Source organism: Columba livia, chromosome 1 (assembly GCF_036013475.1).
Source record: "Columba livia isolate bColLiv1 breed racing homer chromosome 1, bColLiv1.pat.W.v2, whole genome shotgun sequence".
In the NCBI taxonomy this organism is placed as follows: Eukaryota; Metazoa; Chordata; class Aves; order Columbiformes; family Columbidae; genus Columba; species Columba livia.
Window position 1 is genome coordinate 171964547 of NC_088602.1, and position 22297 is coordinate 171986843.

The following is a 22297-nucleotide window of genomic DNA, read 5'->3' on the forward strand; positions in this document are numbered from 1 at the left end:
CCTGAGAGGGGTCTGTTTTACAGGCCCTTTGAAAATGAGGCCCTTGCAAGTAATTCAAGTAAGGCACCAAGAGTAATTAGTCAGTCTTAAATTTGCTTAAAATATGACTTAAATAACTAGTCTTTGCAGACTTATGCCATTTGTTTCTTCATTTATGTCTCTTATATGTGAGTTTTATGATGGACCAAAGAATGCTCAGTGAAATATCATTGTGAAAATATTCGCAACACATGAAAAGGTCCTTTCAGCAATGGAGAAAAACCATCTGCTCTAAACATGATTTGAAATTAGTTCTCTCCAAGTCATGGTATCATTTACCCATGCTGCCAACTGGAAATAACCACACATAAGGTAATGTTTAAAACATTATTTGCCTGGACCATTCTTAATGAGAAGATCAGATGCGAGATAGATTTTGATACTTAAAGTAAAAGCCCCATTTTTAACCTCAGAAGTACAGAGGATGACTATGGGCCATGTTCCTCTTGAAGGCGTCTCAGGGCCACAGCAGTTTTGCTTCTACTTTCAGCAGTTCAGAAGAGACATTTTTACTTACTACTGGAAGTATGCAGGTATCCTGTATTCTTTCACCTCTCTGCTCTGTATCCCTGTCTGTGAAAACATTTAGGTACTTAAAACATTCCTCTGCTATTTACTACTAAACATGGCTACACTGGGCCCCATGTTTCCCTCTTGAGTTGGTTGGTCAGGAACTGAGCCCCACACAGTCCTTTATGATGATTTAACACAAAAATAAAAGTGGGAATCCAGAGGATGGTTTGGTGCTGAATTAAATGAGCTGGAGCACTGGTTGTCTTCTAGCCTTTATTTTTCGTCCAGAGAGCCGTAACGCTTGAAAGAATTATGGTACTTGCGGTGGTATCTATGTTAGCATTGTAGCTTGTGTCAGAAAGGTGCTTTTGAAATGCAGCTCCTCATTGCACCTGCCTACTGTGCCTTGCTTTGGACAATGAAATGAAGTTTGAGAGTTGGCTTAAATTGGGATGAAAGTAAACTGGAAAATATTCTGCCTACAGCTAATATGCATTCAGGCCGTGGGACCAGACTACAACTTGTCTGGAACCACACCTCCCATTTCACCTTCATGTATAGAGTGTGGATGTCGATTCCTCAGCATCAACAGTTTCTTTGTGCAGATCTGGCCTTATTGTGCTATCCTACATAGATTAGATTAGATTAGATTAGATTAGCCTTTAGTACAGATCAGTTCCGGGATCTTGTAGCCAAGAAGACATGCAAAAATCGATGAACCAAGTGTGGGAAAAGTACAAGTTTTTGGTTGACATTAAAAGCTCTCTAGTGTGCAAACTCATTTTGCCTTTGTTTCTCCTGACTGCAATAAAAGTCTTATATGGTGTTTAGATTCAGTTTAGTGCCCTGAACAAGAAATTGTACTTCAGGCTTCCATCAACTCAAGGCATTTGGACATTGTAAACCTGAGAAGTGGGCAAAGACACTTTTGTGTCACATTAAAGTGAGAGTCACATCACTACTGCTTTGCTTGTTCAGAACAGAGCTGAGAATTGCTTACTTTGTTCCAATGTGGAATTTTGTTTATGTGGTAGAGAGGAAAGGCAAATGTTTCCACATTTTTTTAGCAAGTACACTTAATCTCGCTTGAATAACCTTTCCAACCCACCAGCCACCTACAGAAGGGCTATGCTTCACTAAGAGATTAATGTATTGTAGTAAGAAATAAAGCATTTATAAGCAGTGACAGAAGATTGAAAATAATTGGGGTTTATGCTTCATTAATTCTTCTTGCTTTTCTGTTATCACTTTGTGTAACATTTGACTAGTAGCAAGGTTCATTAGTTGAAGATTAAAATTCTCAATTGCCCATACTAAGTCTTCATCTGCTGCTGATATACCTGTGATTTGAGCTAGAAGGACTGTGTCTAGAAACAAGGAGAGCTGAGTTTTCATATTTATCCCAGTTTTGACCTATTTTCTGAAAGTGCAAACAGACAAGCTTTTTTTGCTATTTGCATTTTTTGTGGCTATGCAGAGGTGATTTTCATCTTCTTGTCCTCATAAAATGCAAGCTAAACTGCTGTCTGTGCTCAGCTCTTTGAACTCTCATACTGTAGAGAAACAGTCAGATGCTGTCAGTTTTTACAGTGTCGAATGTATAGGTTGCAGCTTTTTTAAGGTTTTTGGGAGGAGTATTAAACACCTAGTTTTCCATCCTTGAAAAGAATGTTTAAAACAGGAGCTAATGTGAATCTGAGTAGAAAGGCATGTGGAAAGTATCTTCAGCTAAAACAGCGAGAATTTTTAGGAGAAAGACACTTAGTAAATGTAGTAATATTCTGCTTTGCAAAATATGTTGCTCTTTTTCTGTTTTGCAAGGTGTAAAACTTCACATGCCCATTGCTTTATCCATCGAGATTGTGATCTTAGGCTTCTGACTGCAAACACAAAGTGTCAGCAAGCATGCAAGGTTGTCATGTGGCACAATCCTGCAGGACAGCTGTTGTTGTGACCATCAAGTTCACCTAAGCAGGTGAAACAGAAGTAGAAGATCATTTCTGGGAACATGCCTTGTGATGCTCTATAGCGCTGCTTTGTGAATATCTGAAAGATGACACAAGCAGCCTTTGAAAAGGGCATCGTCTGGACTGGAGTGTGTGTGGCTGTAGTACAGGCAGAAAATTTCCTTCTTTCTTTCCTTCTTTTTTTCTTCAGTGTATTGGATGTCTGCCAGATTTTGTGCCCACGTCCAACTACTCTGACTGTAATCCAAAAAGGATGATGTTTGTGCTGTTTTTATAACATGACTGTTTTTACAGGCACTGAGGTGTTTTTGTGCTGTACGTCTGCGTTACCAACACTGATGCAGTTTTCTGCTTGGGTGTATTTAGGAATAGAAGATTTGCGAATCTTGTGCTGCTGGGTTTCAGACTCTCCTGAGGACAGTGTATTTTATCTCCACACTACACAAGGAGAGCATGCTATAGTTCAACTGTAACACATCACACAATTAGGAATTATTGTAATACAGCAGAAGGTCTAAAGATAATAATCTCATTAGGCCTCTCATATCACTAGCTACATTTTTTTTTGTAGCCACGACGACAATGGATAAAATTTAATATTTATTAAAATAACTAAAATTCAGGGTGTTTTTGTTTTGTTTGTTTGGTTTGGGGTTTTTTTTTGGGGGGGGAATACTGTGAGACACTGCTTAGAATTAACTCTAAAGGAATTCCCATTTACTGGGGGCACTTAGTGATTTAAAGATACGGCACACAGATTATACTTTGGCATATCAGTGTTGATCATTGTCTAGTCAAATCTTGTCACTGGTGTTCTGCATCCAGCACAGCTGCCATCACAAGAAAACAAGGATCTTTGAGGTATTGATTTCAGGAAGCAAAATGCTTGCCACCTGTGAATTTCTAAGGTTAAAAACTGTCTCTAGACTTTAGCACCTCAACCCAAAATTTGGGTGTACATCCACACTTGTGTTTGTGTAGAATAGCTAAAAATGATAGTGCTGTTTTAGCCTTTACCACTTCTCAATTTTCAAAGAGTAATTTGGTTGATGAAAATTATGCACTTCTGACTTCATTGCATAGCTCTACATTTAATATTTTATTCATGTTCCTATTTTGTTATTAAGCTGCCAGTTTTAAACCTGAAACTTGTCAATATAGTATATGTGGCGGTAGTTGAAGGAGGCAACCCTTGAGGATTTAGTCAACTCCTGGTTTCTGTTACAAATAGGTACAGTAGAACATATTACATGTTGTCAGAAACAAAAGACAACAAAAAAACCCCTAGCTTTTAAAATTGCTTAAGTATTGTGAAATAGGAGCATCTTTTGATATATGTCAAAGAAAGGAGAGGGAGTAAGCTGTTGGAACACATACGGTTATTTACATGTGCAGTATTTTTTCATGTCAGGAACCATTCTGCAGTCATGCTGGTGATTTCAGGTGCTAATTCTTAATATCTTAACATTATTTTATCTTCTACATAAAGGCCAGAATAGACGCACTGCTATGCTTATGTGGTTTTACTGATTCAGAAAGGTTGCAGTCGACATTTTGAGACTGTTGTGTGTTATATTTGAGCTGCAGATAGACCAGTTGCTCTATCACCCCGAAAGAGCTCTTCCTGCTTTACCAATTTCTGATGTGTACTGTGTTCCTGTAATTCTCTTGCTGCTTTACATATCAGGTCTCTGTAGTGGTGTTCCCTATAGTTTTTGGAATATGTTTATAGTAACAAAAATACATTTTTTTCCTTCCCTGCCACCTAGTGTTTGCTATTCTGCCCATTAGTGACTGGTTCACTTTCATACCTTTTTTCCACCAAACAAGCTGAAATGATGCTTTCGTTTAGAATCACAGCATGTTAGGGATTGGAAGGGACCTCGAAAGATCATCTAGTCCAATTCCCCTGCCGGAGCAGGAACACTAAGAAGTTAAAAAATAAATGTATGGACTGTAAATATAATTATTCCCAGACTTGTTTAATAAAATGTCCAAACCTGTCAAGTCTTTAAGATCTAAAACCAATAACTTTAACACTCCATATAACCTCTGAAACCTTGCTATTTCCTGGTTCATTGCTTACAGAATGGGGCCTCAAAAATAAAGGCTGCAGTGAGGTGTTTGATATACTCAATGTCATACTCTGAGAGTAAGGCTGGAACACTAAGCAAGTATCATAAAACAAACAAAAGCTGTAGAGGACACTTGCAGCTGTATTTCTGTTTGTGGCATGTAGCACAGAAATCTGTAACCGGTTTTATTTTAATTTGATCATCTACCAGTAAATTGTCTCCTAGGAATTATTTGCTGGTTCTTTGATCTCTTCTCTTGAAGCACAATTTCAAAGCCTTGAGGCTTCGTGTGGAGAAGGAGTCCGTGCATTTAAGCAGAGAGCCTCATTGTCAGGGGCCTAATAACTGCACCTGGTTTGTTTATAGTTTTAGATAGCTGTCTGTGTTTGTTTTCCATGTGTTTATATACTTGTGATTAATGAGACATGGTTGGAGTAGAAGAGTTCATCTTGTTAGGAATGGAAGTGTGCTGTTTGCTCTTTCTGAAGTTGTAGAAAGAAAAGGCCGTTCTCAGGGGTTAGATAGGCTGCATTTAGTCCTTGATCCCTGCAATGATAAAAGATTTAACTCTGCCGGTTGCAAGACAAACATAATAATTCAGGGGAGTAAAATATGGTATGTAATAACAGCTTTTTTCCCCTTCATGTTCCCAGAATCATGTTGGATTCTTTCTTGCGCATTGGCTGGGAATGGTTTCTCCTTTTTGTTCTTGTGGCCCCGCACCTCCCCAGCCTGAGAACTCCATAAAGTTGTCAGAAGAGTTTTCAGAGGGTGATTATTCATCCAAGAAGCAGGCATGAAGTCTGGTCTAGGAATGGATGCATCAATGGCTTTTCACTGCAAGTTCCTTATCTCCCATTTTTTGGAGGTGGCATAATCAATGTTGAACCTTGAAAAATATTAGCTCTTTCTGTCAATAATTTTGCATGTTTGCTGTGACAAACCTATACTTCAGGCTTTTCACAGTTAAAACTAATGAAAACTAATGAAAATCTGAAACTGCTGCATTGTAAGGGAGATACTGCTGTAATAAAGTTACTGGCAGTTTTTCTGAGTTGTGGACGTGGGCTCTGGAGAGGTGCTTGATTCAGGCATTGGAAGCAGCTCAGCTGGTGAGTGGCTCCACAGAGAGCTGAGCTGAACTAGGGCAGGGTACCACAGTCCCACCTGGGTGGATGCTTGTGCAGCCAGGGCAAGCCCAGTTCAGGGAGCTGGAAAGTGGCTTTTTTGGGGGGAGACATCTCCATGAGCCAGTATGCTGTGCAGGCTCATATGTACTGATGCAGGTGAAGGAGTGGCTCTGTGAGGTGGGTTGTCAGGGTGGAATGACCTGTCAGCTCTGGATTCCACAACAGCCTGAGCCTCACCAGTCTGTCTAACATGGCCTTTGTTTGGCTGCTGTCTTCTGTGCCGTGTCTCTATCGATTGGAATAGGTGGGTAAGAGGGGAAGCTCTGTAAAGCCATAGCACAACTGTAATGCCCTGCTCTGGTAGTGCTGGCAACAGTAACAACGTGGAGAAGGACCCTTCTCTAGCCTTTCTTCAGTTTGAGACTAGAAACACTCATAATTCTTTAACAAAAATGACATTGTGCTTGAAGCGTGTCACTGAAGGGCAAAGCTGTATTTGAGTGCCAGAGATCGATGTGTTTTTCACCTTCATAAAAATATTTGAATTGTTTTTTTTACATCAATCTTAATTTTGAATTTTCTGAGTTTATGTATTTTGAGGTTTGAATAATCACAATTTTCCAGTTGTGGCTTCTTTTTGTATCCTTAACTTGATACTCAGATTTTAGCCTTCATCCAAGGGCTCTTACTAATGCCAGGGGTATGAGATCAGCAAGAATTCTCAAGTGTGATCAGGTCTGTGTGCTGGATGCGAAACTCCTTGGAGCTGCATAAGGAGAAGAGGGTCCTGTTGGAGATCTCTTTTCCATCACCTCTGTATTTCCCACCCCCTTTTCATATTTCCACAGTGTACTGCTCTTTGATATTGCCCCACTAGCAAAGTGAGGGCTCCTTCTGTCCATGTGACCCAGTTTTTGGATACTTTTTTCTTCCATGCTGTGAGATTTGCTTTTTGGAAGTGGGGTGAAGATGAGGGGAGGAAGAAAGCACCAACTGCCTTGCTCTGTGGTTCAAGTTTTGTGTTTCTTACTAAATGCTATGGGGTGGGAGCCCCACCCTGAACCGACAGAGGAAGTCAGCGAGCCTATTTGCAGCACTTTATCTCATCTTTTTACGAAAGCATAGTAAACAAGAGAGAAACTAGAATTTGGTTGAGAGCAGGGATGAATAGCTGCAGCAGGAGGCCTTCTGCCACTTCGAATTAAGTCAGCGTGCCTGAGGCTGGGTTTGGACATGACAGGAGCTTCTCTTTGTCATAGCAAAGGGAGATTTTACCTTTCCCTCAGGAACTGATCTAACTGAAGAGCAGAATACTTGACTCAGTAGTTTGAATTTAGCTGTAGCCTTTCTACAAACATTGTATGTTGTTGGATCAACTGATTTGCAGGTCAAATATTACCTTGTTATCTATGATGAGCTAGATCCTATGGCCAAAGAAAGCTCATGTGCTGTCTCTCCCCTGTTATCCTGCATGTCTGATAGCCTCCAGTAGTTATCTTACCAGTTGCAGAGGGTTTTGCAGCTTCTACTCCTCTGTAGGCGCTTGAGCTATGAGAGCCTTTGAAGACCCTTTTGCCTTTCTTTCTTCCCTTTATTGGGTTCCTTGCAAACCTTGGTGTCTTCTGTCAGATGGAAAAGCAAATGCAGGGTGTAGACGTCTTTTGACCTCTTTTTCTCAGCATTTGAGTCAGCCCCCTTCCTCTGCTGTGTTTTGTTCTTAGAGTGACTGAATTTGGTTCTGATTCCACCTATTTCTTAAACTAGGTAACAGGAACTTGAAGATCTATATATGACTATCTTTGAAAACTTTGCAAGGATAAAAATTGCTTTTGTACTATGCAGGGTAAACCCTGAACAGAAGTGTTGGAACCATTTTACCTGTCTTTTTGTCTCTGCTTGGAGATTTGGATTTGATTCCTGGGCCTTGATCCAGTCTGTTTATAGCAGCACCAGTTTGATGCTTTGCAGCAATATCTCCCTTCATTCATACATAGCCATTTTCAAAATGTGGCTTGGACTGAGGGAACACTGAACTCACGCACTGCAGTTTTGGACCATGTTCCATAGGAATTAATACATTGCTTTGAAGCAAAGATTAGCAACTTCCATCCTCGTGCTTTGTATGGAAATGTGTGCATCATTGTAGACAGTTCTGTGTGCTGCTGCTTAGCTTTGGGGGGTCAGATGGAAGGACAGTAGTTGCAATGTATAGCTGCAAATGTTTTTGAAGCAGGGTGGAGGCGCGGAACAGTTGCATCATTGATCTCAAGGGAGATTTCTCATGGTAGCTGAGGGTGTGACCACAAAGATACTAATGCTTCAGGAATTCTGGTGATGAAGCATCAAAATGCTCCACAAGGAGTAGCAGAGAGACTAAAAAACGAGGTTGTATGTGGTAGGAATTTCATCAGATCCTTGCTAGCCGACCTGTCTGTGGTAGGAAAACCATGTCCTGCTGTCAGTCATCTAAAGCTGAGGGGTAAAGCTCATCCTCCTAATTGTAGGTGTTGCAAATTGCCAGATGGTTGTCCGAGTGGGACAAAAGTATTTACAACTCAGTGAGGGGCACCTGCCGGACTCTGCTGTCGCAAACCCTGTTGGTGATGCTATTGTCACTTCTAGTCTTTCACTAAACCACTGTTAGTGCTTGTTGGGCCATTTGTAACAGCAGGCTATTTTCCTAAGGTGGATGGGGCAGTTTGCAGACATAGGGCCTGTGGTGCAGCAGCGTGGGGGCTCCTGCTGCAACGCTGGCCTTAAGCCCAGCCTATCATTTCTGAGTTTGTCTGGCAGGGCAGTTTTTGCTCAGTTTTGCTGACACTTATTGTTGGTGGAGCTGTGTTGTAAACCAGCGTAGCAGTCCAGGTTAAAATAACTCTTTCAAAACAACGGTGGTCTGAGTCCACGAACAGTTTTGTCAGCATAACTTGTGGGCTTTTGTCCCAGGCCTGGGTACAGGAGTGTGGGCAGAAAGAGTAACTGCAGTTTGTTGTGGGTGAAAATACCATGTGCATATCATGTAGAAACAAAATCAGAAAGGCAGGCAAAAGGTACACCTAACAGTGGACATCAGAAGTTACTTGTTCATTCTCGAGTATCTCAGTGGCAGAGAAATATCAAGGAATTTTTTTCTGCATAAAGTGGAAAGCAAAAGCTCTTAACAGCTTATACTACTCTTGTAGTTCAGCAAGTTGGTTTTTTTTCCTGTGGCAGCACCTATTCTCATCAGGGGCTCACATCAAGTTTTGCTAACAAATCTAGCAAAACTGGACAGGCAGTTAGATCAAAATTTGAACCAAGCTAACTAGTATCTCTTTTGGGGGAGGGGCAAGTGCCATAGGGATGTGCTGGAGTGGTTTTATGGTGACAGTTCCCTAGTACAGCTCCCTGTGGGGTAAGAGTACAATTGGAGCATCACTGGCAAGGCAGATACACGTGGGATGTGGGAGAGAAGGAAGAAGAGGTCATTACATAAGCTGGACCTACTGCCAGACTAAATATTTGTTGAACTGCCTCCCCCAGAAGTCAGAGTGTTGAATGCACTTCTTGGGTTTAGTAAGATGCTTGACACAGGCTTGCTTGATGTATTGTAAGCAAACTGGGACAACTCAAAGCTGTGTGTGCAACCGGTGAGAGAACAGTATTGGAATAAAGGCTTGGTGTCAGACTGGGAGGATGTGTTGAGCAGGACTTTTGGGTGGGGAGGGAGAAGCTCTGTGCCTGATACTATTCAGTATTTTCAGTAATTTGATGTAAACAGGGGAATAGCATGCATATTTATGAAGCTTGCAGGTTAGTAGGCTGGGAGCAGGACAGGATTGGGACTCCAGTATCTGGAGAAGCAGAGAAATATTGGATAAAACAAAGAAAAATGCAGAGTTCCTGTATTTTGGTACTTCTGGTCAGCGGTGCAAATTGAGGATGGAGAATGTCTGGCTAGACAGCAGTTCTGCAGAAGAGGATTGGAGACCTTTCATGGTTTGTGGGCCAAGCATGAGTGAACATGTTATGCATTTTATGTACAAAAGAAAGGCAAACTGTCTGGGACATAAAACTGAGAAGTGTTACTTAATAATCATTTAGCTCTGTAAAAGCTGATAAAGCCTAGGCTGGACTATGTACCTGATTTTGGACAATATACTTCAAGAAAAATGCAGACCAAATGGAAGGAGTCCAAAAGAAAGTAAACAAGTACAGATCTGGGAAATATTATCTATATGGGAAGGCTGAAATAACTGGCTTTGGTAATTTTATGTAACAGAAGACTGTAGGAAAACTGCAGATGCAAAGAGGAACAGAGTAAATTGCTTTCTGTAATGATTGCAGGTAAGGCAAGGAATGATGAGTATAAACTGTAGGAAGGGAAATGTAAGTTAGACATGCAGAAAGGTTTTTGACTAGTAGGGACATCATGCACTGGGATAATTTCTGTGCAGTAATATTGCATTCTTTCATGAGAGGTCTTCAAGAACAGGTTAGTCAAACTGCTGTAAGCAATAGTCAGAAAGGATTAGGTGATTTGAGCTACTTAATCTCTTTTTTCTGTGGTTATATCTGCTGCTTCAGGTACCAAGGGCTGTGAGTGTGAATCCTGTGCCAGTGATAAAAATGCTGCCCCATGCCTACCTGGTCACCATGGCTTCTGCTCCACTGGCTAAGCTGCTAATTTGTGTACATGGTCAGAATGAGCCAGAATAGCTGATATGGCTGAAAAAAAGTAGAACTTTGGCAATATGGATAATTTTTAGTGGAATGGATAAAGCAGCACTCAGGTGAGCAAGCCAGCTGGGTACAGAGAGCAGCAAGAGTTTTCAGGGGTCAGTGCCCAGTGGCCAGGGAGGGCAGTGGTGGGAGCTTGAAGATGGGCATGTCTGCATTGTGGGTCTCCTGTGGGGCTTACCCAGAGCCTTACTGCTTCAGTGTTCTTTATAGGATTTATCTTTTTTTCCATTAGCTGTAGTAAAGTTTTACCAGAGTTGCTCCACAGCTCTGGGCTATGTAATCCTTTCAAAGCTAGAAGAATGTATAAGGCTGAGTTAGCTTCGAATAGAGTTTGATTTTACAATAGACACCCTCTTCTGACATGTTGGCCCCATCCTAGATTGCTGAGGGAAGCAGTGAAGGATTTGTGCCCTCTTGACATTTTCAGAGGTCGAATATAAAGTCCTCTGTCATGTTGCCAGCCCAGAGAGCTACAACCCAGTGCTTGTTTCCAGAGGACTAGTCATGAGAGGCTGAAATTGTTCTTTACAAAGTTCTTCCTGTAGCAGTTTTGAATTACTAACTATTTAATGTATATGTGATTGGGGAAGGGGGGGGATCTTTTTTTTACTCAGAGATTCTTTCCTTTTTGCATTGTTCTTCTGTATGCAAGAGTTTTCCTGCACTACCTGTGAAATCAGCTCTTGGCGTTGACTTTCCTGACCATTTGCTATGGTCAGGGAAATGTCACTTAAAGTTCATATGCTGCCTCTTACTGACAGCAGGTGTAGGCAGGAAGGGAAGAGTAAAGAATTAGTGCCATGCTGCACATTCCAGTGGTAGGGAGCTTTTGAAGATTCAAGATGAGTCCTGCTTCACTTGTCTCCAGGGTAGATTTTTGTGCCAATTTATATGTTGTATGATATCTTTGCCCAAGTGTACCCAAACTTTTATTTCACTTTTATTTCACTTTTCCGAGATATATGTACAGTAAAAGAAATGAGTTCAAGCATGTGGACATTCACAAGCAGCTTGTAGGCTTGAAAAGAGTATTTCCCGGTATTATTTGCTGCTTGTTCTTCATCAAAGTGTAATGGTCAGGCTGCCCAGGAGTTGATGTCTCAGCTAGCCAGTGAGGGTTTTTTTTGTATTATTTTTGCAGTTATTGCAAAACCATATCTCTACCCTTACTTTGGTTTATCCCAAAGTGCAATCAGTGCACTCCCATTTTCCAGCTTGCATAACTTTCTCTGGTGATTTCTCTCTGTAACCAAATTGTATTAATCTGAAGAGGAACTATTTGCCTCATCATTGTAGGGGTCTGTATACTCACTCACTCTGGTTAGTTCTCAATTATTGTTTATTTATCCTACAAATTATTCTTCATTCATTTCTGTAGTCTGAATCTCATCTGTGATGCCCTGGTGTATTCAGAATTCCTGTCATAGGGACTAAATTCTGCTTTTTACTCCAATAATAAGAACCTAGAGGGACTCTGCCTGTATTTTGCAGAGTGTGTGTGTCTTAACACTGTGTCGTTGGCTGCTCTGTTTTATTCTGTAGGAAATAGTTTAGAAATCTACACGTGCATTTGAAGTAGTTTCTTACATTGCATTTATGCATAGGCTTTTATTTTTAATAGCCATTTGAGATTTCATTATGAAGTTGCATTTGAGAAATATTTAATCATTGGTCTTAAGTGAAAAATAGTACAAATAGGCTATTTCATAGGATCGAGATGCAATACTTTGGAGTTACTGTACAAGTTAGATTCCTGTCTTCTAAAGACTTGCAACATAACTTTAAAGCTGAAGCTTTTTAACTTTGCTGTTTAGCTTGATGATAATTTAGAAAATGCACCAGGCAGTTTTAAATATGAGTATTTCAGAAATATGAAAGGAAATTATTATGTTCCCTTCAACCAGTTCTGAATCCATGCCACAATGTGATTGTTTTAGAAAACAAGCTACTTGCAGATTCAGGAAAAAGCCTTGAGGAGCTAGTGACACCGCTGCTGAGTTAGAACCAATGTCACCATCTTTCTCCGCTTTTACTGTGGGACGTGAGCTTTGTGTGCTCCAGAGGAGCCAGGCAGAGTGAGAGATTCCTCCAGGGTTAGTGTGGTCCTGGACAGCAGAGGATCAGGTTCTTAAAACATGAGCCATTTTGGCTCTGGTTTTATATTGGGCCCGAGGGGGTGAGGAGGTCTGTTATATGGAGAGCTGCTGTTAATTCCTCAGGTCTTGGTTTTCTGTCAACAGACACATGTACTTTCCTGTCCAAGTGTTCCTGTTCTCATGATAATTCCTGTTACATGGAACAATGTATACGTCCTGGGGACCTGCAGAATTTGTAACCAGCCCTTGCATGTACACGAAACGCAGGTGCAGATTAAGGAAAGACTTGCAGCTTCCTTTGATATTAAAAGGTAGTAAAGAGGATTTACAGTTCGTTAAGGTCCTCCCCCATCCTTCCAGCCGTTTAATGTATCTCTTCCGTGTTTCAGTGCCATCCCCTGACTTAAGGGTCCTGGATATCTTGCTCTATGTTGAAGCCTGTGAAAGGCATTTGTTGGGAGGCTGTTTTTGACTCACGTTTGTGGGCCAACTTTGGGAACAGTGATTAGTTCGATTAAAAATGTACCCATATTAATCTTTTCAGCAGCCCATCAAAAGTCCAGGTCAGTTCCTGTAGCTCCTGTGCTGTCAAATGGAGTAAGTCAATTCACGTTGCTTTATACCAACTGGAGATCTGGTTCAGTGTGTTGAAAGATGCAGGAGGCAGTTGTCATGGTGTATTTGTTAACTTAGTTGGCCTGAAGGGATGTGCAGCGAGAGAACTTCCATAATTCTAATTCATTCTCTAAATGTTTCTCTCAACAGCTCTGAAAAGTCCAGCTGCATTTCATGAACAAAGAAGGAGTTTGGAGCGGGCCAGGGTAAGATACAATATGCTCTTTAATGTTTTGGGGAAGTCAGGAGTAGTATGTTTACATTTTGTGTATCCTCTAGCTGTTAATGAGTTTGCAAAGGAAATTGTTCATATTCTGGGTATAATACAGCATTATGTAGTCAGAGATGTATTGGATGGGGGTTGTTCTTTAGCTTGTATGTGGTGGTGGTTAACCCTCAGTGAACTAGTCATGCCTAAAAACCATGAAAGATGGTGCTTGGATTTCCCCTGGAGTTGTCTTTCTGGAAGTCACTCATATTCTTCTTCCTCACTGTCCATATACTTTGCATTTTGATTTTTATGGTGTCTGTTCTGCCTTTAAATGCTCCTATCATGTGGAGCTCACTTGTACCTTTGAGGAAAGTGTGTGGTTTCTCTGTTACCTGCACACACATTCTTTTGTATAGGACATTAGAAACTGAATATTTATTAGAGAGGATCCCCACAAAAATCTTATAACACTGAAATCACACAGACTTCTGGCTCCATCAAAAGAGGAAGCCAGGCATCACACTTCAGGCAGCACCTTTGCTAACTGGGAGATTTCTTGATGATTTCTGTTCCTCAAAAGGCCCCTGGGGATAGCTTTTTTTTCTGATTAGCCTATAGGGGAATAAAACATGTTATGACTGCCGGGCTAAGTTTTGTTTTAAAAGTGAAAGCAACATAAGTAAAAAAAAATAACAGCTGTGATTAAAACCTGTAAAGGAGTATTAGCACTTTAAACAGTGGAAAGATTGCAACAGTGGACTTGGCATTAAGACCAGTGTCCCAAAGGCTTTTTCTTCTTCCTCCTCTTTTTTTCCTAAAACCTTTTTCTTAAGTTAATGTTTTGGTGTGGTTTTCTGATTTACTATAATATTATTTTCTCTGAAGGCCCATTCTGGTGGCCAGTGCTTACCAGTCCATTACCCACTGCTCCCAGATTCCCATTCCTGGGCCTTGTAAAGGGTAACGTGCTCAGCCCGGACGGGGTCATCTCTGTACATTGCTCTGTAGAGCATTCTCCAAAGATAGAGCTGAAAGCAGTTCTGGAAATTAAATAGGTCTTATCATAGCACTTCAATTCTGCCTGCCAAGAGACTGCATGAGGTCTTTAGCATAACAAATAACATATCTTCAAACAAATAAAGGAGTATGCCCAAACCACAGATCAGCCCCGAATGCCAGCAGTGTATGAAAGTATTTGCTGTGGACAGTGGAACCAGTGCATCTATCTTTAACGTAAAAAGAAATGTCTTGGATTTCACCCTGATGCAAGTTAGTGGTGTTGCATTAAAGGGGAAAAGAGGGCTTCAGCTCCTAAGGAAGTCTTTTCCAGTTTCTGTTCTGTGGGGCAACACTGCACTCTTGTACTGACGCAATGTACAGTAGAAGGTCATCTTTAGAATAAGCTAATTCTCTGGGTGCTCTGGGACAGAAGATATCCCCTTTCTCTGTTCTGTGTTTATTTAGATCTCAGTAACAACTAAAGATGGTTGTTTCTCTTGTTTGTGCTGCCCAAGATTTCCTCAGTGCTGTGTCTGATCAACTGAAATCGGTTCTTGTTTGTCTATTTTTGCCACAGACAGAGGACTATCTGAAACGGAAAATCCGGTCCCGGCCAGAGAGATCGGAGCTGGTTAGGATGCACATTCTGGAAGGTATGGCATGTGCTAAACAGGAAAACATCAGCAATAAGCTTTATCATAACTACTTATTTCACAGCTTTCTATTTTGCCTCTGACCCCCAAATCATTCTTTCAGTTTGGAACAGGCAAAACATCATATCTGGTGCATGATTTCTTGGGAGGGGTTCAACCCTGCTTGCGTGGAGATTCTCGGAATAATCTATTGAGTGAACTCAAAATTGTGCAGTTTTGTGTAGCTGAGCAACAGTGAAATGGAGTGACTGTGGATTGCGCTTCTTGATAAGGGAAGACACTGTAAAATATCTTAGAGGGAGTGAGGCCGATTTGATCTAATTAGCACCTCAGGTTCAGAGAGGGAGTACTGTGCTGCTGCTGAGTACCACATCTTTGGACACAACTGAAATGGAAAAGATGAACGAGAATTGGGTGACATCAGTTTGAGAACAGCAAACTTGTCCTATTCTAGAGTCACAAGGACTACCGTAGTTATACTTAAATGTATATAATATCTATAATATCTTCATAGTGAATAGTTACCTATTGTGATCTGTGACTATTTTTCTGTACAGTTACCTTTCGGAATAGAAGTAAAGTACTGCTGAACTGCATAGGTTGACCATTGCTGGATTGATATAATTTTATTTGCTTTCCCTGGAACAGAGACCTCAGCTGAACCCTCCTTGCAGGCTAAGCAGCTGAAGCTAAAGAGAGCCAGACTGGCAGATGACCTCAATGAGAAGATAGCGCAGAGGCCAGGTCCTATGGAGCTGGTAGAGAAGAACATCTTGCCTGTGGAATCGAGCCTGAAGGAAGCCATTATAGGTAAGGCCAGAGCAGGCTCTGTGTTGAGGGCGTTTCCCACAGGTGGCTGTGATTTCCTATCAATTCACCTGCCTGGTTGGTCTTCTTTTCCTGGCTCAGAATCCCAGCCTTTCAGCCTCAAGGATTCTGAAAAGCAGAACTCCTCTGGCCCAGATTGTGCTATAGAGACATTAAATCACAGGCAGTGTGGACATCCCAGAATATTGTGAACGCAATTGCAAACCCTAAAGATTTGAAAGACTGTTGAAGATTGCATTCCCTAGATTCTCTCCTTAAAAATCCCTCTCTTGGTATAACATGTCAGCAACCTTGGTCAGGGAGAACCCACTGACCTACTCAGATCAGGGAGAGGAGACAGAATATAAACAGGTGGGATGAAACAAAAGCTGTCTGTGAACTTAAAAACTTCAGAGGATTCAGCCCTTTTAAAAATAAACCAGAACAGATGTAAATCATGCCAGTTCCATTCCAAGGGCTGAAAGGAATACTGAGGAATAGCCTTCCCATTGCCTCAGCAGTGCTCTTGCCTGTCTCCCCAGACTGAGCAGTCTGTGTGTCTGTGGTTATTCATCCCCTCAAACACTCAGCGCTACTTTAAAGACAAATGGAACACAACTGTGAGCAAGATGGAATACTCTTCATGAAAAAGGAAAAAGACAGTGTTGTGAGAGGGCCTGCCTTCACCATTACACAAGAAGTGGTTGAGGCAGAAAAAGAGTAAACTTATGAACTGGAGCATTAGAGTTGTGTCTTCCTTCTGACTGAGTAAAGTGTATCTCTCTGGATTTCTGTGCTTTTATGTTAGGTGAAGTTGTAGTATTTTCCTGCTTACCAGGATTAGCTTGAGATAATGTAACCTAAACCACATTAGTACATTACAAATGTACACTCATGTGAGTTTATCTGCTGGACATGCAGGTAGACAGAAATGCTAATAGCAGTCAGGGCCACCACTTAATCCATAGTTCTTGCTGCTTGTAAGACTAGAAGACAATTTGGGATTCTGTCTTAAAGAGGGATTCTACTTTCCACCACTCAGGATGAACACCAAAGGAACCATGACTCAAGCTTACACTGTCTAACCTTCTTCTTTAGTGCCAACTGATCATCAAATAAGCCATGACACAGATCTAGGTTTTGGCAGAATTAGTATCTCATGTTGTATTTCCTGATCTTGTCTGGCTGAGCAGCAAGGGAAATGGTTCACCCCACTCTGCATCATCATTTTATTCTACTGATAGCAGAGATGAATGTAAACACTTAAAACAGATCCAGTTTGGGTTTTGTTCTCTCATTTTTAGTTGATGCTTTAAGGACAAGTCAGATACATGCCATCATTATCTTCATGAAACATCAAGTGAAATTCTTGTCCCGCTTTGAAGACCACACTTGGTGTTTGTGTTTCAGTTGGACAGGTGAACTACCCAAAGGTTGCAGACAATTCCTCCTTCGATGAGGACAGCAGTGATGCCCTCTCCCCAGAACAGCCAGCCAGCCATGAGTCCCAGGGGTCTGTTCCATCACCGATGGACTCCCGGATTTGTGAGCCTCTCCCTAGCACCACTGGCACATCACTAGCTCAGGTGAGAATGTGGTGGCCTCCTGCACTGCCCTGGAGCTTCACAGCTACTGCTGATTTTTGGCAGACAATCCTGAAAACTGAGACCAAGGGAGCCTTAAAAGGTATAGTCTGTGAGATTTCACAAGGGGTCTTAGCCCTGTGTGGTATTGGTGCAGTCCTCTGGTTATTCAGAAGTCCCTGTATTGGTGCCATGTGGGGAAGGGGGACAATCATTACTTGGTGATACAGCCTGCGTGGGTGTGAAACTGATTCTGGCAGACAACACGGGGAGATACAGGTCTGGGATTTTGATTCCTTTTCTGCCCTAAGAAGTTGTGCTGCTTCTCAGGGACAACTGAAGCAGTGGGTTAAAGGAGTCTAATTAATGACATGCAACCTGTGCTGCTTCCCTTTAAGTGGGCACCTCCTGCACTTTCTTAAACTGTTTCCCTCCTCGTGTATGAATTCATTATGCCTTTTTCTGTCCCTGCAGGGTACATCTCAACTGCAGATTAGCACAGACTCCAGTGAAACACTTTTCCTACCTGAACAGCCGCCCCCGCCTCTGCCACCTCCACCTCTTCTGCCCTCTAGTCTTACCAACGGAGCAGCTCTTACTGCTGCCAAGCCCCCACCAACGCTCATTAAGGTACTATTTTGGCTGATTTCTTCATTGTTATAGTCTGAAGGAAGATAAGATGGTTATTCTGAAGAAGGTTTGGAGTTGGAAGTATTGTGTTAACAGATGCAAAGGAAAGAAAGCTTAGTTCTCACTAGTGTCTTCCTCTGACACTGGTAACATATTTAGTAGGTTTTTCTGTTCCTTGATGTATTCACCTTGTGTAAAATGGGTCCTGAATGCAAAATGTTTTGAAACAATCAGTGTTGTCCGTGATTAGAGTCAGTGAGTCTGCACTGTATGAGCAAGTGATCTGGTGTGCTGGGAAAGATGAATGGCTGTTTTTCTGTGACCTGCATTATGGTGCTGTGTAAGATGCTGTGCACGCTTTGACTACTTTTGCCTGAGTTAGAGAAGCCAGGAAAGACCCTCAGGTCAAATGTGGAGAATTTTGAAATGAAAATTCCAGTGTACATTCTGGTTTATGTGGGGTGTTATGTTATTAAAGTGTTTTCGTTCTTATTTGCTCCTTCCTTTTCTTCTAAATAGCAAAGTCAGCCCAAGTCTGCTAGTGAGAAGTCCCAGCGCAGTAAAAAAGCCAAGGAGTTGAAGCCGAAAGTCAAGAAGCTTAAATATCATCAGTATATTCCCCCGGACCAAAAGCAGGACAAGGGAGCTCCTCCCATGGATTCATCCTATGCCAAAATATTGCAGCAGCAGCAGCTCTTTCTTCAGCTTCAGATCCTCAACCAGCAGCAGCAGCAGCACTACAACTATCAGACCATCCTGCCAGCCCCACCAAAGTATGGATCCTATGTGCCAGCTCTCTCTCAGAAAGCATTTCTTCCCCTGTGCTGTTACCAGAATCATTGTATTCAGGGTGTGAGGTGGGGCAGTTGGCTGTAATGTCCTCAGTCCTGTTAGGTTACAGCAGGCTGCAAAAAGGGCCAGTGTCAGATGAATCAGACAAAAGCAGATGAAGTGAGTTGGTTGGCAGGACAAGGGGCACAGATATGGTCAAAGGCACTGGTGTGTTTTAGTGTCTAGGGTGGCATTAGTGACCCAGATGTTTCTGAACATGTACGATTGTTGACACTGAGGTGCTTTTCCACCTTGGTTTTGATGCCTGTGTTTTTTCTTGCCCTGCAGGCCTCCAGGAGAGCAGCAGAGTGGTGCCAGTGCTCCTGCTGTACGCAATCTCTCTGCCACAGTCAGCAACGCATCTTCAGTATCCTCGGGTTCCAGTGGGCTGATGCGGCAAAACAGTAATGCTGCAGTGGGCAAACCTGGCCCTCTCCCTGCCAACCTGGATGAAATGAAGGTAAGTGTCCTGTGAAGCTGCACAGCCCTTTTTTTGCCCATGTCAGTGGAGAGGGCAGTACTGATTGATGTTGCTGCCCCAGAGCGGGGCTGAGGCCAACTGACAGGAGTTCGTGATAACAGGTCTGCAGTCTGTACCTGAGGTGTGGGGTTGTTGGCCTGCAGAGAGGTCAGTTTAGTCCTTTGCCCCATGGCTCTGGTAGCTGTTAATAGTTGTTCTGTTTAGAGTGTGTCTTAATGCTGCCCTCTTTTTTCCCCACCTTGTCAGGTAGCAGAGCTGAAGCAAGAGCTGAAGTTGAGGGCCTTGCCTGTCTCAGGCACAAAGACGGACCTGATTGAGCGTCTCAGAGCTTACCAAGAGCAGAACGGTGCAGCCGGCCAAACAACCCCCACTCCCAAGCCCAGCACAGCAGCCATCCTTCCGAAAGCTGCCGAAGTGGTGGTTGCCTTCCCAGCTGCCAGGCTGAGCACAGGGCCAGCCCTGGTCACCACTGGCATTGCACCAGCAGAAGTAGTTGTGGCCACAGTCACCGGTGGTGGCGTGATGAAGTTTGGCAGCACAGGCTCAACTCCTCCTGTCTCTCCCACTCCTTCTGAGCGCTCACAAATGAGCACAGGGGATGAGAACTCGGCCACCGGAGACACCTTTGGAGAGATGGTGACTTCACCCCTGACCCAGCTCACCTTGCAGACGTCTCCAGTGCAGTTCCTGGTGAAGGAAGAAAGCTCAAAGTCTGCCTCCTGCAGCGTAAACGCGGCACCCAGGTCAGAGCGGTGCAGCACTGGTAACAGCAGAGATGCAGAAGTTAGGGACAAAGACCAGATGCTGCAGGAGAAGGACAAGCAGATTGAGGAGCTCACCCGCATGCTGAAGCAGAAGCAGCAGCTGGTTGAGATGCTTAGACTACAGCTAGAGCAGGAGAAGCGCTCTCAGCAGTCACTACCGGCCCCAGCGGCTGCCGGAGACGGAACAGCCCTTGCCTCCAGCCCAGTAGCATTTGGCACCCAGGTCAAGAGTGAAAACGGTTTCCTGAGTTGCCAGTCCACAAAGCAATCCAGTGGCCAAACAGACCAATTCAGCCCTGCACCAACCACTAGCCAAATGGACACTTCGAATCCAAGCCCAGTGCCAAAGAAAGCCGTGATGGTGAAGCAGGAGGTGCCAGCCGCGGAAGCAGAGCCGCCGTGCCAGTCCAACAGCCCGCGGCTTTTCCTTGGCCAGCAAGGGAACGCCCTGAGCGACCTCATCAAGGGCGCCCCTCCCCCCACCCTCATCACTGACTCCACAGGGACCCACATCGTCCTCACCGTGACCAAGCAGAGCGCCGAGAGGCAGGGCCTCTCGCCCCACGGGAAGGCAGGGAGTAGCTGCCCGGCCTTGCAGGTAGGCAAGGGATAAATCACATCCCTCCTGTGAGCAGTTGGGTTCCTCTCTCCCTCTTCCTGCTCCCATGGTTCAGGTTGCTGCAGGATGACTTAACATGTTGGAAATTCAGTGCAGTAAATACTAAATGGGCTTAGTTGCTGACTATGATGGCTGGTAGTTCCTGGCTTGGTAAAACAAAGCAGTGTGAGCAGATCTTCAGCAAAAAGACTGAAAGTTGACAGTGATGAACTGTGTACAGTAATGCACAATTGATTGTGCAACACAGGCTGTTCAGTGTTCTTCCAAACACATGGTTCTGTCTTTTGTCAGGCAGCATCTCAGGCTTGGAGGACAAGGGTTTGCTGCCACATTTCACTAATTTTTGAAAAACAACTATGCCTGTAGTAATAAAAAAGTCAGACTGTATTTCACCAGTCCTTTACTGGAGAGATTGTACTCAGAGTGACTAGATAGGTCACCTTGTCAACCGAGAGCTGAAATCAGACCCCGAGAGCAGACATTTTGCTTTTTGACTGCTCTTTGTCTTGATGCGTGCCAGCATTTCAGTGTTAACAGAGTCTTTCATCAGAAATGATCTACTACTCCCCTGTTGGCATGAGCTCAGCACTTAACAGAAGTGTTCCGAGTGTTTCTTCCAGGAAGGGATAAATATGTCTAGATTTTATGGCATAAGTCAAACCCCAGCATCTTCCATGGCACCAGAGAAGATTTGCATTCTCTGCTGCCACATTTCTAGCACCTTCTGCAGAGCAAGTGTCCGTGTCTGCCATCAGTGGCAGGCACTGAGCAGGCTGCATTTGCTGTGTAGCAGGTGAGGTGCCAGTCAGCTGTCTAAATATCAGCATCCAGTGTCACCCTTGATACCCCAGGGTATCTCACCAGAACTCCAGCCACTGCTCCAGAAGGGCACAGGTCTTATGTCAGCTCTGCCAGCCCTTGAAGGATGTCATGGATAGTCCAGGGATTTAGCGTGACACTACCTCCCCTTTTAGGACTCTGAATCCCACCCCGATCCAATTTCTGTGCTTGGTGAAACAGAACAATTGACTGAATTTCCTAAAGAATAAAGAGTGGGGAAAAGCAAACTTCAGAAATCCTTTAAGAAGCACAAGCCTTGCTCCATGCTGCGTTTGCAGAATAACTTCTGACAGATACCTTTTTTTTTCCAGAGAGTACAATCATCGCCCGCTAAAACTTCCAACCAGCCACCATGTCAGCTGCCTGCCAGCACCCCTCAGCAGCCCACACAGCCACAGAAGCAGCAGCCCACACAGCAGCAGAAGCAGCAGCAGCCCCTGCAGCAGCAGCAGCCCAGAGGACTAAACCAATCTGTCAGAAAGGTAGCTTGCTGCCTGCTCACTTTTCTTCCTTGTTTTTCTTTGCCTGCTTCTGGGATTTGTAACAGTGGTGGGAAGGGGACGTACATCCTGGTCAGAGACCATCGTCACAGCAATTGAGATCTCACATCAGCTTCTGTCACAGCTTGAGGCTGCATGGAATGTTTGGTTTTCAGCTTGATTGTGGAAGCAGAAGGGGTGCCTGGCATAACGTCTCCATTTCCCTGCTTCCTGCTGAACTAG

General features: G+C 43.3%; 1 protein-coding gene across 2 annotated transcripts in view; it reads left to right on the forward strand.

Moving 5' to 3' along the window:
• Nucleotides 1-22297, forward strand: part of MRTFA (myocardin related transcription factor A) — a 95519-nt gene that overhangs the window by 69655 nt on the left and 3567 nt on the right. For both annotated transcript variants that reach the window (XM_065046729.1, XM_065046722.1), the window contains 9 exons: nucleotides 13308-13363; nucleotides 14945-15020; nucleotides 15669-15830; nucleotides 17238-17413; nucleotides 17885-18040; nucleotides 18560-18813; nucleotides 19160-19331; nucleotides 19599-20714; nucleotides 21887-22057. In XM_065046729.1, coding sequence (XP_064902801.1) covers nucleotides 13308-13363; nucleotides 14945-15020; nucleotides 15669-15830; nucleotides 17238-17413; nucleotides 17885-18040; nucleotides 18560-18813; nucleotides 19160-19331; nucleotides 19599-20714; nucleotides 21887-22057 — 2339 coding nt within the window. The remainder of the gene's footprint in view (nucleotides 1-13307; nucleotides 13364-14944; nucleotides 15021-15668; nucleotides 15831-17237; nucleotides 17414-17884; nucleotides 18041-18559; nucleotides 18814-19159; nucleotides 19332-19598; nucleotides 20715-21886; nucleotides 22058-22297) is intronic.